General features: G+C 37.9%; 1 protein-coding gene across 1 annotated transcript; it reads left to right on the top strand.

The window, feature by feature from the left end:
• Positions 1-1,577: 1,577 nt before the first annotated feature.
• On the top strand, positions 1,578-15,494 carry cacng4b (calcium channel, voltage-dependent, gamma subunit 4b). The gene is made up of 4 exons (XM_017459410.3): positions 1,578-2,205; positions 12,272-12,355; positions 12,499-12,639; positions 13,181-15,494. Exons 1-4 carry the CDS (start codon positions 1,983-1,985, stop codon positions 13,699-13,701), a joined length of 969 nt encoding a protein of 322 aa, XP_017314899.1. The 5' UTR covers positions 1,578-1,982; the 3' UTR covers positions 13,702-15,494.
• The last annotated feature ends 4,669 nt before the right edge of the window (positions 15,495-20,163 follow it).

Consider the following 20,163-nt stretch of genomic DNA (forward strand, 5'->3'; position numbering starts at 1 on the left):
TCTATTATTCTATGTTAAAAATATTGAATTAAAAATTAAGAAGTTTGTCCTGCCTGTGATCGGGTAAAAATGGGCCAGTGACAAATACATTCATTACTTCAGTTTTGAAAGGTGTGATGGATTCTGTCAAAGGTAACAGCACAATAAAATATGTTGCTTGTATTGCATTATTGTACCTTTAAATAACTTATTAAAGCTGCAATAATTAGAGTAAAGCTTAGAATGTACCTCTGTTGTCCCTAAAGTTCAGTTATGCACCAATCAGTCATAACATTAAAACCACTGACAGGTGATGTGAATAATATTGGTTATCTCATTACAGTGGCACCTGTCAAGGGATGGGATATATCTGATAGCAAATGAACAATCAGTTCTCAAAGTTGATGTGTTGGAAACAGGAAAAATGGGCAAGCGTCAGGATCTGAACAACTTTGACAAGGGCCAAATTGTGATGGCTATACGATTGGGTCAGAGCATCTCCAAAACAGCAGTTCTTGTGGGGAGTTCCTGGTATACAGTGGTTAGTACCTACCAAAAGTGATCTAGGGAAGGCTCACTGATGTGCGTGGGGAGCAAAGGCTAGCCCGTGTGTTCTGAACCCACAGAAGAGATACTGTAGCACAAATTACTGAAAAAGTTAATGTTGCCTATAATAGAAAGGTGTTAGAACACACAGTGCATTGCAGCTTGCTGGTTATGGGGCTACGTACCCACAGACCAGTCAGACTGCCCATACTGACCCCTGTCCTCCACCGAAAGCACCTACAATGGACATCGTGAGCATCAGAACTGAACCATGGAGCAGCGGAAGAAGGTGGCCTGGTCTGATGAATCATATTTTCTTTTACATCATGTGGACAGCTGGGTGCATATGCGTCACTTACTGGGGAAGAGATGGCACCAGAATGCACTATAGGAAGAAGGCAAGCTGGCAGAGGAAGTGTGATGCTCTGGGCTATGTTCTGCTAGGAAACCTTGGGTCCTGGCATTCATGAAAATGTTACTGTGACATGTACCACCTACCTAAACATTGTTGCAGACCAAGTACACCCCTTCATGGCAACGGTATTCCCTAATGTCAGCGGCCTCTTCCAGCAGGATAATGCGCCCTGCCACACTGCAAAAATTGTTCAGAAATGCTTTGAGGAACATGACAAAGCATTCAAGGTGTTGACTTGGCCTCCAATTTCCAACAGATCTCAATCCCAATCAAGCATCTGTGGGATGTACTGGACAAACAAGTCCGATCCATGTTGGCACATAATAAAGGCACAAATGATATACACCTTACGGTACCACACCAGCGAGGTACCTTTATACCTGAGCGTGTATGAAGCTACAACCATAACTTTTCCTTAGTTCACCCTATAGCAGATATTACAAGGAGGTTTCATATGAGTAAGAACATAATAAAGTCCACTGCATTTCTATTTCCACGAACAACAGAGCTACAAATTCACAGATCACAGATGAGGTCAGTTCTGGAATACAAGCTCGTTTCAGGCCCTACAGGTTCTTAAGATCCCCCTCTTCCCATCAATCGAGTTAAAGAGGGTCTCCTGCTGTTTGTTTCTCATTGGTTAGTGTGACTGAAGGTGGGGTTTGAGACTGAGCCATATGAAAAGCCATATCAGTTAGTCTGAGTAAACTCTAGACGGGAGAGAAGACAAGCGACTTGGTTTGTGCTAAAAATAAAAAGAAAAAAGAAAGAAAAAAAATGATTACAGTGAACCGCGGTGATTTAAACGTGGCTCCCGCTGAGCGCAGTGACACGTGGAGGCGCCGCGCGCTTTTCACCTCGCGCAAGTTTGCCGTGGCTCCGGGCGCGCGCGCTGACTAACCAGCCCTGACGCTCGAGCGCGGGAACAAAAGGAGCGCGAGCTGTGGCCAAACACACGCACGCGCGCACACACGCACACACGCACACGCGTGCGAGGGGGAAAAAAATAGAAAGGCCGAGTGAGAGATTATTATGAGGCGCGATGGCTTGGTGCGACCGTGCGGTTCAACTGCTCCTGGCCACCGTGGGTGCTTTCGTGGCGTTTAGCCTTATGACCATCGCTATCGGCACGGACTACTGGCTGTACTCCAGGGCGTATATTTGCAACGCGACCAATCTCACCTCGGACGACACTCAGTCTCAACCCAAGAAAACGCGCGGTGATCTCACGCACTCCGGGCTTTGGAGGATCTGCTGTATAGAAGGTACGGTAAGGGACAGATACCTGATTCTTGTTTTCAACTGAAGGAAAACAAAACCAGTGCGAGAAAACTTGCAGTGAAACCTGTGTCACATTCAGACCGTCTTTTTGACTGATTTTTTTTTGGTAGACCGCATGATTAGTGTTAAGAGCACGCACTTCGTATTGTGCGCAAAAACGCGTCGCGTGTGTCATGTTATTAGCGCGTGCAGGCTATAACCCAACAGAGAACGTTTCCCTAACGTTAGCATTTGGTTCTCCTTTGATAAATGTGTGTGTGTGTGTGTGTGTGTAGGTGGGTGGGTGCGTGTGTGTGTGTGTGTGGTGGTGGTGGTGGTGGGGGATTCATAGAGTTCTATATTAGTTAACAAAGTTAACGCTGTACATTTAAGCAGACCTCCTGTTATGAGACCATAAAAAACGTTACTGGAACCTTACCTAACAATACCTAAAAACAAACTTTTAACTCTTTAACGTTTTGTTTAAAAGTTCCCAGAACGCTATGAAACGGTTCCCAACAAATAACCAAAGTAGAACCAAATGCTAAGGGAAATGTTGCGTGTTTGTTGGGAATACTAACAAGGGATGCGATGTGGCAAAAAAAATATCATACCGCGATACTCAAAGGCATTTTCACAATATCCAACACGTATCACAATATTTAGTTTTCTAACCAAGACCAGACTAACAGTGTTTATATATAAATATATAAATAGAAATATTGTATATTTATAAATATATATATATATATATATATATATATATATATATATATATATATATATATATATAATGGTGCAAATAAGGATAAAAGTAATAAGACTAATAATTATGAGGAATAATGAAGCTGGTCAGAGTACTGTCAGTAGCTGACGTAATTTGTGGTATTGATGTCATATCATTATCATATGCTGATGAAGGAAAACAAGGATAATTGAAAGCATGTTAACAAAGTTTAGCTCAAAAAGCCACTCAGCACTCATTCATAAACGTTTATAAGTTTAGCCTTCATAATAGAGCTTAAGACCTCTCTCTCTCACTCTGTCTTTGTCTGTCTCTCTCTCTCTCTCTCTCTCTCTCTTGGTTTGGAGAGGGGTGAATGGATTGCAAAGTGTATGCAGTCAAGAGTCTCCTCTTAAGTATCTGCCTTCATTCATGCCTTTATTGTATTTGATGCTGTTGCTTGGCAACAACGTGTCAGAAATCGCTATGGTAACATGGCCAAGGTTTTAAAAATAGACAAATCTATTGCTTCTTGTCATTGTCCACCAAAAAAGAAAATGAGACACGCATTGCCTTTTTTCTCCCCAATGCAACATGATGCTGGTGACCCTGATTCAAGAGGAGGGACTAGCTTTCCCACTCATTATCTCACTCAGCCTTGTACACACAACAGAGAGAGAGTGCCATTTAATCACGAAAACATCACGATCCATCATACATATTCAAAGAGAATGGTAATGAAAAAGAACATTAAACTCATTTTGAAAGCAACTGCTTTTTTTTTTCGTGATGGAGACATTTGTTTTCCTGGAGCTTTAACAAGCTTTCCTGGTGTGTGATTATACCTATCCAGTCAACAAGCGTGTAATCACATCACGATACAATAGCATCATTTATCAGGCCCAAGTAGTAAACAGCTGTTCTGTAGGGACTAAAACTGTGAATAAGACTCAAGGTGCTGAAGGTTGCTGAAATCCTGAAGGGAAACTGAAGTAATCACTGTATTACATTAGGGATATTTTGCATATCCTCAATGTATTTTCTTTAAGCTAGGTGGTCTTGATATAATGATGACAATACACTTTTCTGATATATCAGTGGCGTCATCAGTACTTTTATAAAACTGACCAACTCCACTGTTACTTAGTGTGACAAGTAGTAGCTAGCTGGATGATATATAAAATAATTTATTTCTGTAAATGTTAAATACAATTGTCATGGGGTTTTTCTACTGTTTTGCCTGGTGAAATTATGTATTATGGAAGAAATTTGCCATATCTGTTTTGTTCAAGAATATGCTAATTAAAAATCAACCCAGTGTAGCAAGAATGAACTTGAGAACATTTTGATGCGAATCCCTTAAAGGTCAATGATCAACCCAAAAAGGGCAAGACAGCTTGAGGATCGATATATGGCTGTCAGGAGGGCTTCTCGTAGCCCATGAGATAACATTTGCTTTGGGTCAGTATGGATCTGAGTCTTGAGTGTTTGTATTTGTTTTCCCTTGGTGATATAATCATTTCCTTTGCCAGGTTGGGGATGTTTCAAGGGCGGAAGTGCTGTCACTTCTCCATTCCCAGTGTGCGCCACAGATGTGTAATTAAAATGCAGCACTGAAAGGCCACATAGTCTCTAATTAGCCATCGGGCTTGAATTCAGTGACTGAGTAATGGGAACGATTACAAGTTTGGAGCATGTGCCAGGCACAGCCTTCAAGCCCTTGACCTTCCCATGGCTCATTCTTGCATAATTTGGCACCTATTGCCTTATACAGAGAAGAAGCATTGTAAGGACTGTAAAATAACAACAACAACAACAATAATAATAATAATAATAATAATAATAATAAAACAAAATCTCAATTTAAGGTGTAACACAATTCTACTATCTGTATCTGTTTATTACTCCAAATATCCATATCTCTCTGTAGATTTAAACCTGAAGTGGGCATGGCATAAACCAGAAGATTCTTCTTTCATTCTTTATTATCATTTGTTTATATAAAATATGGCCATACCACTGTGCCACAGGAAACACTGGAAAAACCCAGAGGTAGAAATGGCAGCACTGTCTGCATGGTGTGTGAATTCCGACCCTGACAGTTCCTCAACCTCAGCTACATCACTTGAGCTCATAACTGGTCTCAACTAGAGATGTGCAATTTTGTAATACTGCTCCTAGAGTTATTATTTTTGTTTGTACCTGTCTATGATGTGTTTTAACAAATTAAGTAAGCTCTATTTATCAAAAATACAAGCAAACTATTAGCCTAATTTAAACCACCACAACCAGGACCAGGCTAAGGATAAATGAATGCTGCATTTTCATGTTAATGAACGCTGATCTTGAAATGTTTGCCCTACAAGCTTCATATCTGACTGTTTGCTCATCCTTGCATGAAAGTAAAAACCTCCCACTCATGCAACTTTTTTGTTGCTTCCTGCATGGTCTCATTCCCGATGCACAAGTCTTGTCTTAGCCAGTTGCCCTATGAACCTTTTCTGGCAAGCTTTCTAACAAAAAGAAAAAATAGTGCTGATCCTGTTCGCATCTGTATTTGTATCCTTTTAAAATATATTATCTGTTCATGTGCTCTTCAAAAAATCCAAACAAGTCCTAGCAGAAACAGCACAATAGAAAATTTAACAGACCAATGATTGGCTCTGTCAGCTTAATTCACGGGAACAGCAAAGTGCTCCCATGTGTCAAGCGGAGCCAGTGGTGTGACAGCTGTAGGCTGTGCAGGGATCAGTCTGGGCACTGCACGTGTCAGCTGGGGAGGTGGGATTGGAAAGGGAGGGCTCGCCGCCTGCTGTATTAAACCACAATGAAGATGTCATAGGAACCCTTGGAGACATTATGGAAATCGAATTGTTGAAACAGCCTGAGGTTGCCATGGAGAACATGCGCTCAGCACCGAGTGCTGTTACCTCCAGGCAGGCTTGAGGGACCGAGCTCTCATTTTGTCACACATCCAGATACACACACGTACGGTCTCTTTCTCTCTCTGATGAAAGTGTGTTTGTTAGGTGAAGGGCTTTATTTCCTCTTTATGAGGCTGGGCGCCCCACAGACACTGGGCTAATAACTTTCACTCATAAATCAGCCATCTCAAGTCACTCAATTCGATCTCTCTACACACACTTTGTTCTCTAATACAAGGACTGAACCGCATGTCTGATGGATTTTGGATTGTCTACATTTGTATGAACTGCTTTTCAGTTTAACTGCCTGAAGAAACAATTAGACCTATACAACTATTAGTAGGATGTAAGGATGTATGAGGATATAAGGGTTTCTCAGGTTCAGGCTATGAAAGCTGTTCAGATATTTGACCAAGGAGAATTAATTAAATGGGTTTTAAGTGTTAGATAAGCACTATGCATTCTTCCACTATGAAGTAGAAAGAAATAGCTTAAACAAAAATTTAGGACATCCAGGGTGAAAAAAGTGCTTTTTTTAAAACTTTTTTTAAATTCATATTTGTATTCATTGCTTTTGAATGAAGGATAATAACTATGTAAAGTAGTCCAAAGTATTTTTTTTAAATAATGTTTTTCATATCAAGTAATGTTAAACGCTTTTCTGCACTACTAAAAATATACATCGACACAGTAATCAGACATTCCACTATAACTGAGGAACTTATCACTTATCATATTGCTTTAAAATGGTAGAAGCAATTGTAGAAGTGGCTGGAAATGCAAACTATGTAATTACCAGTAATTACCACAGTAATTACCAGTTTGCATGTATAATTTCCAGTTAAAAATCACAGTTTGACACCAGTCAATCCAGTTCACTGTAATGCATAGTAGAAACGTATCCTGCAAATTACAAACTCAAGAACTTTTTCTGGGCTCTGTGTGACTAAAAATAGCCCAACCCTTCCCTAATCTGGTAGCAGTGAAAAAAGTTGCTGGTGCTGTTGATGCACCATGCCAGGAGACCAAATGGCAAAGCACCCTGTTAACGAAAATCCTTTTTACTTCAATTGAAGTTATTTTGTGACGTTACATTTCGGTGCAACGTTGTACATAAGTTTTAAAAAGTCTGTGGTAGGGATATCATTGCATGCTCACGTCTTTCACATGTTGATCCTATATTTGGCCATGACTCAGGAATAGTCTATTAGATTCCATTTGGTAAAGAATGCTACATTTTTTTTATACAGTCTACACACAGGTTGTCCAAGGTTCAGGCTGACTGGGGGGTCCTTACAATCAATTGATATGTAAATTAGGCCAGTTTTATTAAAATAGGTTGGACAAAAACATAGGTTTTATCCTGTACCTGTTAACATACAGTATACAGTATATTCACAAATATCATACTTTGTGTATATATAAATGCATAAAATGGTACATACAGTGGGGGAAATAAGTATTGGATGCGTCAACATTTTTTTCAGTAAATATATTTCCAATGAGGCTATTCACATGAAACTTTCACCAGACATCAGTATTAACTCAAGAAATCCAGAAATTTAAATAATTTACACCATTAAAGTCCATAAATAAAGTTATGTGTAATGAAGTGGAATGATACAGGATAAAGTATTGAACATGCTAAAAAAAAGCAGTTCTCCAAGGTAAGGCAAGGAACCTGCTGAAATCCATAAGTAATTAGAAAGTAATTATACCTCCTATCTGTGCAAATTAATATCAGCTGGGTTAGTAAATGGATGGTCTATTAAAAGGCTTTTTGTTACCAAGGTGTCACACAAGCAACAATTCATGATGGGTAAAAGCCTTATTGTTGTGAAACTTATTGATGGAATCGGATACAGATGTATTTCAAAACTTCTGAATGCTCCAGTAAGCACCATTGGGGCCATTATCCACAAGTGGAAGCAACATCACTCCGTCATCAACCGGCCACACACAGGAGCGCCTCACAAGATTTCTGACCAGGGAGTCAGAAGAATATTCAGACGAGGAGCCCAAGAGCCAAGGACCACTCGGAAAGAGCTCCAGAAACACTTGGAGGCAGCAGGTGCCATCGTCACAGAGAAAATAATAGGCAATGCACTCCACTGCTCACTCTCACCCTGCAAGACTCCATTACTAAAGAAAAGGCATGTGGAAGCTTGTTTAAAGTTTGCTACAACTCCTTTGGACAAGCCTGTGAAATAGGAGAGTGTACTCTGGTCAAAATTGAAAAAAGCAAAAAAAGTTCAAAGCAAAATTGAACTTTTTGGCTGTCATACTACACACCATGTGTGGAGAAGAAATGGCACTGCACTAGAGCCGCAACAACTAATCGATAAAAATCGATTATGAAAATCGTTGTCAACGAATCTCATTATCGATTAGTTGGTCTGTGCGTAGCACGGGGTACATTTACTCATTACGTTACTTTTGTTCCGACAACACGCTTTGGAGAGTAAATAATCAAGTTGTGTCCCAAATCACGTACTATACACTTACACTGTGCATGGAGTACTCTACCGTCTAGTGTGTGTATTTTAGAAAGGTAATATCATCTCAAATGGAACACTAGCAGGTTTTTACTAACCGGAACTATAAGCCACTTCCTAGTCGATGGAGCTTGACGTCACACGCATGTAATGCGACACCGCTAGCTTTAGCCTCAGAGTCACCGACAATGACTTTCTTCAGTTTACTGTTTCTGTCAGCGTTATCTTTTATTCCCAACATGACCTCAGTCCTCATCAGACGGAGGCGAAATCGTCACGTGACTGAGGAAGAAAGTGTGCATCCTCTAAGGCAGGGGAGCATTCTTTATTACACATCGCCGAGAAGATTTATAAATTTCATAAAGAGGAGTTTGTGTAGCACGGAAGCTTGACAGTGATCTGGTCGCGAGTTGCTTAAATGGTTTAATTTAATTCCTGTTTATTGTCATTATATGTTGTATTTGCACGCTTGCAGTGTAAATTCTGTTGTTTATTATAACGGAAGTGGTTTGTTAGTAACGAGGCCATGTTGCTTCTCATGCTGTAAGATCTGTAATGTCTAATTAAAACACTATGATCAAAAGTAAAATAATATGTCTAAAGGTACCGAGTAACAGAAACCACATGGTGCAGTGAAAGTGAGTTTTTATTATTAATTTAGGACTGGAGTTTAATTCAGTGCTTTTTGTGCTCCATAAAAATAATGCTATCTATCTATCTATCTTTATATATATATATATATATATATATATATATATATATATATATATATATATATTTATATATATATATATATATATATATATATATCTTATTTTCTTATTTAGTTAGTTTATATTTATGTTACAGTATCTCACAAAAGTGAGTACACCCCTCACATTTTTATAAATATTCGATTATATCTTTTATATAATCAGATCCTCAGAGAGTTCTTTGCCAAGAGGTGCCATGTTGAACTTCCAGTGACCAGTATGAGGGAGTGTGAGAGAAGACACCAAATTTAACACACCTGCTCCCCATTCATATCTGAGACTTTGTAACACTAACAAGTCACATGACACCAGGGAGGGAAAACGGCTAATTGGGTCCAATTTGGACATTTTCACTTAGGGGTGTACTCACTTTTGTTGCCAGCGGTTTAGACATTAATGGCTGTGTGTTGAGTTATTTTGAGGGGACAGCAAATTTACACGGTTACACAAGCTGTGCACTCACTACTTTACATTGTAGAAAAGTGTCATTTCTTCAGTGTTGTCACATGAAAAGTTATAATCAAATATTTACAAAAATGTGAGGGGTGTACTCACTTTTGTGAGATACTGTATATATAAGTACTTATGCATTTTTTTTTATGGATTCACAAAAAGCACAGAATTAAACTACAGTCCTAAATTAATAATATATATTCTTGTGTGTGGGGGTGTTTGTGTGTTGGGTTCTCTTCTGTTTTGGACAAACAGTTGTGTAAAGTTTTAGTCTGAATTTATATTTGTAACACTCAGTTTGCGGATTTTATTTTAAATAAACCAAAAAAAGGCACTGAAAGTTTGCCCCACCCCATCCGATTAATCGAAAAAATAATCGGGCAACTAATCGATTATGAAAATAATCGTTAGTTGCAGAACTACACTGCACATCACCCTAAAAACACTATACCAGTGAAGTTCGGAGGTGGAAGCATCATGGTGTGGGGCGTTTTTTCATCGCATGGTACTGGCAGTCTTCATGTAATTGAAGGAACGATGAATGGAGCCCTTTGCCAGGAGATTCTTGAGAAGAATCTGCTGCCATCCACCAGGATGATGAAGATGAGACATGGGTGGACCTTCCAGCAGGACAACGATCCAAAGCATACAGCAAAGGAAACTCAATTGGTTTCAGAGAAAAAAAGGTGTTAGAATGGCCCAGTCAATCACCTGACTTAATCCAGTTGAACAAGATATAATGACAATATGTTTAGAAGAACGGGCCAAAATCACACCAGAATACTTTGATTTATTTCTTCATACAGGAAGTGTCTTGAAGCTGTTATTACAAACAAAGACTTCTCCACTAAGTATTAAATAAATTTCAGTTAGCGTGTTCAATACTTTTTTCCTGTGTCATTCCACTTTATTACACATAACTTCATTTATGGACTTTAATGTTTGGATTTCTTTATATGTATGGATTTCTTGAGTTAATGCCAAAGTCTGGTCAAAATTTCATGTGAATAGCCTCATTGGAAATATATTTACTGAATTTTTTTTTTGATGCATTCAATACTTATTTCCCCTGCTGTATGAGTATAAAAGATTTGTCACAGCTTTTCGTATACAGTAATGCCGCTCTTGCTAGCCGAAGACAGCTCACAGAACAATCCTGAAATTTTTATTTATTTTTTTTTTACTACAATGACTAGACGAGAAAATGTGGCCTAGTTTCTCAGACCTATTTAATACTAATTAATTTGATGCTACTTTTTAACCACCAGACCCAATTAATGCCAAGCTGGGCCACAAAAGCTGTGTCAGGGGGTGCAGTCTGCCTCGCTTCACATAGAGCTCAGGGAGAAGAAGACATACCACTGCACATTGCTGATAAACTCTATATTGACGGTACTGTTTGAGATATGGGCTTTACGTTGTACAGAAAGATATTTAGTAACTGCTATATTACGTCACAACTTCTTGCTTTCCAGGGAGAACTGTGTTAAAACTGTTTTCTTATAAAAGTGTTTTTTTTTTTTTTTTAATCTGTCTTACATATCTCTCCTGTTAGTTTAGGTAAACTTAAATAATAAAATGTTCTCAAATCATTTTTCAAAGTCTCAAATAAATTTGATATAGATATACATTCCCCTCTGAAAGTACTGGAATGATAAGGCCAATTCTATTGCTTTTTCTATACACTTGAGACATTTGAGTTTGAGATCAAAAGATGAACATGAGACAACAGACCAGAATTTCAGCTTTCGTTTCCTGATATTTACATCTAGATGCGTTAAACAACTTAAAACATGTTACCTTTGGTGTCAGACCACCCAATTTTTTTTTTGGTGAGCAAAGGTATCTGAACAGATAGTATTAAAATAAATGTAAGTAAATACTTAATATTTGGTTGCATATCCATGCTTGCAATAACTGTGACCCACTGACATCACCAAAGTGATGCATTCTTCTTTTGTGATGCTTTCCCAGGCTTGAACCACAGCTTATTTCAGTTGTTTGTTTTGTGCGGTTTCTCCCTTCAGTCTCCTCTTCAGGAGGTGAAATGCATGTGCAATTGGGTCTGGTGATTTATTTGGCCAGTGTAAAGCCTTCCACATTTTTTCCTGATGAAGTCCTTTGTTGAGGTAGCAGTGTATTTTGGATCATTGTTGCAGCAGCATGATAAAGTTCCTCCCAATTAGATTGGATGCATTTCTTCGTAAATTGGCAGACAGAATGTTCTGTAAACTTCTGAATCAATTCTGCTGCTACCATCATGAGTTTATATCATCAATACATTTTAGTGAGCCGGTTCTAGAAGCAGCCATGCAAGCCCAAGTCATGACACTACCTGCACTGTGCGTGACTGATGAGCTTGTATGTTTTGGATCATGAGCAGAACCTTTCTTTCTCCACACTTTGGCCTTTCCATAACTTTGGTAGAGGTTAATCTTGGTTCCAGAACTTTGTGGCTCATTTCTGTATTTCTCTGCGAATTTCAATCTGGTGAGGAATTTAAGGAATATAGCATGGGTTATGCTATATCTCCGAATTCAACAAACTCATTCATGCTTTAGTATTTACTCACCTAAACTACTATAATTGTATAATTGAACTACCTAAAGCCATAACCAGTAAACTACAGCTTGTGCAAAATGCAGCAGCTAGATATTACATTATATCTAATAACTGATATATCACTCCATCGTAACTGTAACTACAACTTTATTAATCTTTAGGTCTCAACAAAGGAAGCTGTTACCGTATCAATCATTTTCCAAACGACAACGACTATGACACCGACAGCTCAGAATACCTCCTACGTGAGTGACTTTCTTTTAAACAATATTTGGCCTTTTTAAACACTGTTTCAGTTCTCCACCTATAATGTGAATGTCATGCTTGTAAAACAAAATGAATACAGAATTTGGCAACTAACCACAGACCTGGTTGTGTGTGTGTTTAGGTATAGTACGTGCCTCCAGTGTGTTCCCCATTCTCAGTACCGTTCTACTATTTCTTGGGGGGCTGTGTGTGGGAGTAGGACGCATCTACTACAAGAGGAATAACATTTTGCTCAGTGCAGGGATCCTGTTTGTGGCAGCAGGTAAAACACTCACAGATTTATCAGTCTTTGTTGCATGACAAAGTGGCCTATAAATCATCTGCATGGAAGATTTTTACCAACAGTTCTGATATTGGTATAAGGTATTGGTTCGATATCACTCGTGAAATATGTTACGATCTGATACCACATGATGCTGTGTAACATAAGATCTGAAGGTATTTCATAATTACTGATCAAAGTGCTCTGTGAAAATATCAAGAGGCGGTATTACAGCAGCTTTATTTTCATTGCTAGCAGCACACATAGCAACCATAATAAAGAAAACTTTTTTTTTAATGGTCCCGGAAGTCCCTTATTGCTTAACACTAAGTAGGGTGCTCATTTTGGTATCAGTATTGGTACTGATGAGTACTCGATCTGGAAAAAAATTGGTATTGATGCATCCCTCATCTTTTACTTTTTTATTGAACGTCAGTGAGTTTAATTTATGAACAACATGAAATTAAAATATTCAATCAAGTTTGAGCAAGAAGACCAAACAATATAATTTCTTTGCACTAATATCTCTATAATGTTTTAGGTTTGAGCAACATTATTGGGATCATCGTTTACATCTCCAGCAACACTGGTGATCCCAGCGACAAGCGCGATGAGGACAAGAAGAGCCAATACAATTACGGCTGGTCGTTCTACTTTGGAGCTCTCTCGTTCATCGTCGCGGAGGCGGTTGCTGTCCTCGCTGTGAACATCTACATTGAAAAGCACAAAGAGGTGCGCTGCCAGGCACGACGAGAGTTTATCAAGTCTACCTCATCCTCCTCACCATACTCGCGCATGTCCAGTTTCCGCTTCAGGCGGCGACAATCACGCTCCAGCTCGCGCTCTTCAGAAGCGTCCCGTGAGGCCTCTCCAGTTGGGATAAAGATGGTGAGCTCCGTGCCTCTGGGTGAGATCAACATGTACACCCTGAGCAGAGACCCGCTGAAATCGGGCACTGACAGCTCCTATAGCCCTGAACATGACTCTGGATTCCTGCAGGTGCACAACTGTTTTCCCAAAGACTTGAATGACAGCATCAACAGGAGGACAACTCCAGTATGAGAAAACTTCATGACAGGAATATCATAGAAATACAGTGTCTTGGCCATATAACATGGGAGCACCATTGAGGCCTAATGGCTTAGTAGAAGCACTAGTTCAATTTTTGCGATGATTCAACTACCTAAGGATGACTGCCTTTGATAGGGGAATTTGGATGGGCTTCAACGACAGCATTTAATCCTTAAATTTAAATTGCACCAATGTTTTGGCCCAAGTGGTTCCTCTTTGCAGTGTTAGTAAGAAAGAATTTAAAAGACTAGCTGTGGTAGACTTGTATAGCTAATTCCATCCATTTTACAAACAATCATTGAGTAGTGCATTGTGGAATTATATAAAGCGTGAAATTTCAACAAACAAATCTACTTTGATAGGAACTCTTATTCTCTGTATGAGTCATAGATGCAGTGGAGATTCACAAACCACCATTTTAAATATGACTGTCCAAATGTAAAATGGTGCTACAGGAAGTAGTCTCACAGGTTAAGCCTTCCCCTTCTTGTGTATTTTGTATATACTTGAACCCTGTATTGCCTTGTCCGTGTCACACGTCTGTAAACACAACTGCCCTAACATAATCTGTGTGCCTCTCTGCTTACCAGGATCAGCAGTTTTAGCTGATCTAAGCTGTAGGTATTTTCACTGCAGAGAATATTATGTTTAATTATTTTTGTGAAACTAGAAATAACCTAGGCTTACACATACTGAAACTACAGAATGATTATGATACAAAAGAGAAAATACAAGGCAAGCACAAAGTATTTCAGTACTGTGAAGGTTTATATAATATTTTTAATTACAACACTGATAATGTGCCATCAGCTGTCAGTTTAAACCCACTTATATGTTGTTCTATGTGGTGAATGAATTGAAGACGAATGCTATTTCACTGCCGTCATTCTCGGCAAAAAGGACCTTGGGGTCTCAAATGTGGGTTAAATCAAAGTGTATTCTGATGGTGTTATGAATCAGATCTGGATGTTATCTGAATGATCGCTCTGCCTCTCCTCCATGCCGGTGCAGCCCTGTGTAAATCTGAATCGTGTGCTACTGGGACTGTGACATTGTGAAAGTCTAAAGATAAACGTTGGGCTGAGAAATGTCAGACATCCAGAACTGAAAGAGCCCGTCAGCATTGAGAGGCATTTCAATGGTGCAGTGCGTTTTCCGATAACAAGAAGAAAGACTGTCAGTTGCATCAATGAGGCCAAACCAGCGCTTCTACCGTGTCTTAGTTTTGTGAGCCTTATGATTGGAATTCCTTTCAAATCTATGTGCCAGCCAGAACTGTACTTTGTCACTGTTTATTTTTTCAATATAACAGCATGTCTGTGGTACAACCTCTTACTTTGTCATTTATGTTTACAAGGACACTTCTGGTGGTGAGAGAATAATGTACAGTTTTCAATCAAACGCATATTGCTGACTGACTCATCATGGGACAAATCATGTCAGTTACTTGTGTATATATGGCTACCTTCATTTACTAAGACATTTTTTACATGAGCTTTGAACCATACCTCTGCATAGAATGATGTATGGTTGGTTGTCTTGAATATTGGCATTTCCTATGATCTTTTGACTGTGCGTGCTATAGCTATTATAATCAGAGTGGTTCCAAAGGCCTTTCTGGCACTTTGGTAACATAATCACGATTACATGCCTATAATGCTCTGTTTTTCTCAAAGAAGACATTTTCTCTCCTCAGCTTTGTTCTTTTCTGGTGTTCTCAGTATAACACTTCCACTAACAACGTCACTATAACCTTGCTCACTTAAATAAATTAAGTCAGGGCACATGTTTTGCTTGTATGTGTATATTTTTATTTTGTCTGGGGTTAAACATATGGTCCTACAATTTTACGGCTTTACAATTTAAAAAATGACCTACTGAACTGAAAAATGCCACCAATGATGTTTATTCATTGTTAACTGTCTATAAATTCCTTACAGTCTGATGATGGGCCTGTTTTATGACACACACTGAGAAAAATCTAAAAGTGTCTTTTAAGATATGATAAATAAAAACAAAAAACAAAATTATATCAGTTGAAAAGTTTGCATCTACCTTCCTGAATGGGAATATAATCTAATATTTTTAATATGCCCCTTGTGCTTTTATCATCCTGTCCAAAGTCTTGTATCCCTTAGTTGTAATATTTGCCCCCATTTTCTTCCTGACTTTTATTTTTTCAGGACAAACTGTCAGTGTGCTTGGCCAATCGATACTCAATCCTCTTGACATATCTGTTGACACTGTGATAAGTGCCATGCACTGCATTATTTAGATCAGCTCTGGAGGACATGAGAGTCGCAGCAAAGCATTTTAAGAATATTATTTGGCTGATTTTGGATTGTTTTATTGAGAGTTTTGGTTGCTTCATTGACATCAACATTTTTAACTTTTAGGATCTTATCATTTTTTTGTAAAATAAATGTACATTTTCCTTGTTTCACCACAAAACCATGGGGGATGCAACCTTTTGTATTCATCTGTAAGTAAGCTTACTAAAAAAGTTTTTTCCATCGACTAACTTGGCCAAAGCTGACATTTTGCTTAAGCTAATTGATTTAAAAATGTACTATTGATAAACCTTCAGGACAAACTTAAATTATACTTGCCATTTTGTTGGCAAGAATGAGCTATACCTTGATGCATATTCAAAAATTTTAACAATTCTTATAAATTTGCCTTGATCAGTTATTAATAAATGATAAACAAAAATCAGCCCCAAAGTAAAATTATTGATACAATATGTTCACATGAATTCCACTATTTGCTGTACAGAGTTCTGTTTATACAGTCACCAGTCATTATATATACTATACTAATACTGGGCAGAACTCCTTTTTGCTCACAACAGCGTTAATTTGTATTGTGCATTCTGAGATGCTTTTCTGTTTGCAAATAGTAATTATCTCAGTTACTATAGTCTTTCAGCTCAAATCAGTCTGGCCATTCTCCTCTGAAGGCTATAATCAACAATTCTGTGTAAACCCTAAAGACTGCTGTGCATAAAAATCCCAGGAGATCAACAGTTTATGGAATACTCAAACCAACCTTTCAGGCACCCCTGCTCATGCCACCATCTTTGGATGTTTCTTGAGAACATTAATTGAAGCCCTTGACCTGTATGTGTATGACATTATGCACTGTGCTGCTGCCTCATGATTAGCATGAATGATGAACGTGTACTGGTGTACTATTAAAGTGGCCGGTATAAGCAACTTGCAGCAGATGTTCAACTGCATAGTGTACAAAGTATGTTTAAACACTAATTTTCATTATCAGCCTTTATTGCTAGATCCACTATAATTATCAAGGGCACCCCAAAATATGTGTAACTTGAGAATGTTAGCAGTTGTGTACATTTTCTATGTGTAGAAAATGTAGTGTAGCACTGTGTAATGAACATCTGCAAAAGGAAAATCACATTGCAATGAAGTGCATTGCTTTTAGATTATTAATGCTTATACTACTACATTTATTAGTATTTTTTTTTACAGTACACATTGCTACTTTTATATTAATGAACCTTACATTATTACTTTTAACATACTAAAGCTTACATTTCTATTTCTATATTATCATTGCTTACATTACTACTATTATATTACTTTTAAGACTTACATTGCTACTTTATTAATGCTTACACTACAACTTTTACAATACTACTTCTACATTATCATTGTTTACATTACTACTTTTACCTTACTATGGCTTGCATTACTATTTTTACATTACTACTTTTACATTACTAAGCCTTATATTGCTACTTTTACGTTACTATGTCTTACATTTCTACTTTTACATTACCAACACTTACATTACTAGCTTCACTTTACTAATGTTTACATTTCTAATTTTACATTACTACAGTTACATTATTAATGCTTATGTTACTACTTGTACATTATTAATGCTTACATAACTAACACTTACATTACTACTTTTACATTACTAATGTTTCCATTGTTACTTTTTCATTACTATGGAAACTTTACTACTTTCACATTATGAATGCTTACATTATTACTTTTTTTTGCTACAGTTTACATTAATATTTTTATATTACTAAGTCTTACATTACTACACTGCCATGCTAAGCATTATTTTCCCACCATTGCTGATCCACCACACAGCATACATTAAATAAAAATTGTAAAAGATAGATAGATAGATAGATAAATTATTTTTTTTGTATTCTTATTGCTTAAGAAACATGAAGCACAAATATATAAAAGAAAAAACATAACAGAGATGCCAGTACAACTGACAGAAGTGAATCTTAGAGAGTATTTTTTTTTTTTTAATTAAAAAACAGCAAGCAGGCAAATCATGGCAGCACATTATTCTGTTATTCAGCATTACATACATGTCTTAAAATAGTTCTTTTGGACCATACCTACATAGCAGTCAACTGTGCTTTTTTACCCCACTGATTCTAGCGGTGCTACATACTAAGCAGATTATGTTATGAAAGGCGAGTTTCCAGAACTGTTGTGGATTGGTGTCCAGTGTAAACCATAGTTGTAGGATAGTAATGTTTTTATGCTGCTGTGAAGCCTGACATCAAAAATCTTTTCTGCGCTAATGTGAAATGATAGGGTGACTCGTCATTTAGCAGTAGCAAACCGGGATCTAGATGAAATTGGAGCCCACTGGAGCCCATATATTCCCAAAAGCGCATAATGGTCAGGCAGTCCCATAATATATGCAGAAAGGTTCCTGTAGCATATAAATAAATAAATTCTTCACAATGCCTTTGTTTTTATCCTACATGACCTTTATGGTGATGGCCCAGGGGCTTAAGCAAGCTAATTATGTATGAATAATATTGCACATTACTAGGAAATGCATAGAGTGTGCACATCTCAGGCATATCAAATGCCACTTTTCCCCCTGTTGCATATTACAGTATTCCAATTATTATTGTCTTTCCATTCAACAAATATTACACTCACACATGTACAAAGAAAAACTGATGGACTCTGAAGGCTGGATTGCTGATTGTGGATAAGCGGCCTCTCAGCTTGTCAAAGAGAAGCCAAGGTGCCATAATGTTGATGATGATTATAGGAGACTGAGTGAGATGTCTTTCAGCTGTCAGTCAAGCTGTTGCTAGTGACCTATGGGACCAGTGTACACAAAGTGTCTCAGAGAAGGAGCGGTAATCTATGATTAGATTTATATCTGTCCAAGCAGATGTCAGCCCCATTTCATCACAAAAGCTGATCCAGAAACAATATTGCATAGGTCTTTCTTTACCGCATGGTTTATTGTTATTGCTTAACATATGAACTGGGGTCACTTTGAGGCTGAATAAGGAGGAAAGCCATTGGAATACAGGTCATTGGGTAAATACCAAAAGGTTTGTTGTTTAGTGTTACAACTACAGTTGCCACTTCAAATGCCCTACACATCTTTAGTCTGTGGATGATAAAGCGTTTTTTAAACAGAAAAACAACATCCAAGACTTGTAGAGAAATAAATGCAAGTGTGATTTTGTATGCAGGTACATTTCCTTACTAATACTAATACTTAGTACAAATGGATTGCACCCAAGGGTAGTAAAGTGCAAAATGTTCCATATATAGCATTTGGACTGTTCTGGTGAGGCCTCTCTATTTTTTCCGTAGAAACTGAAGGCTGTGAAAGGCTTGTCAGTGACAAAAATGGGCCAGAGTCCTTTAAAGTGGGCCATAGCACTTTATAAAAAGCAGCAACATAAATGGTAGCCATTGCATAACAAGATATAATGGTGGATTCACATACACTCTCAGAAGTAAAGGTTTCAAACTGCCCTTTTCATTGTCACAGGGGAGGTACCATCAAGGTTAAATCTTTTGTACCTTTAGTAGGTATCTTTTACCTGGGAAGGTGCCTGTGTTGTACCTTTAATTAGCGTTTAGAGTAAAGCTGTAAAAGGTACATCAGTGGTCCTTAAGGTACAAATATGAACCTTAAATTATTTTTAAAGGTGTACTATGGAAGATGCATGAAGGTACAAAAGATGTATCCTTGATGGCACCACCTCAGTGAGAAAATTACCTTTAGTAACTGTATTTCTGAGAATGTGGGTGTGGCATTTAATAAAGAGACAACGGCACGTGATTTTGTCGTAAACTGTCGGGTTTATAACTTGAGTTAAGCATGAGTTCATAAAATGAACCCCCACATAGGCAGACATTTCCATTCCCACAATGTCTAACTTGAACATGATGATCATGATGAGGCCAAGATTACTAAAAAACTGCTAATATTATTTGAACACTGTCTTAAACACATGAAATGACTCAAATTACCTATGCGCCATAATAATTACATACCACTTACTGGCCTGCTCATTGATTTCATTCTTGATTAGGAATATTAGCATTTTGAGTACTCTGTTAAGGTTACAATGCTTATAGAAGCCTTGCGCCTGACTAATATGTAGATAATGGAGAGCCAAGAGAGAGGAAG

The sequence above is a fragment of the Ictalurus punctatus genome, chromosome 2, assembly GCF_001660625.3.
Source record: "Ictalurus punctatus breed USDA103 chromosome 2, Coco_2.0, whole genome shotgun sequence".
NCBI classification, from domain to species: domain Eukaryota; kingdom Metazoa; phylum Chordata; class Actinopteri; order Siluriformes; family Ictaluridae; genus Ictalurus; species Ictalurus punctatus.

Excerpts from the sequence above, each read along its gene's own strand:
- cacng4b (XM_017459410.3), top strand. The coding sequence starts at position 1,983 with ATGGCTTGGTGCGACCGTGCGGTTCAACTGCTCCTGGCCACCGTGGGT. Across the intron at positions 2,206-12,271 it reads GAGGATCTGCTGTATAGAAG|GTCTCAACAAAGGAAGCTGT; the intron begins GTACGGTAAGGG and ends ATTAATCTTTAG. Across the intron at positions 12,640-13,180 it reads GATCCTGTTTGTGGCAGCAG|GTTTGAGCAACATTATTGGG; the intron begins GTAAAACACTCA and ends ATAATGTTTTAG.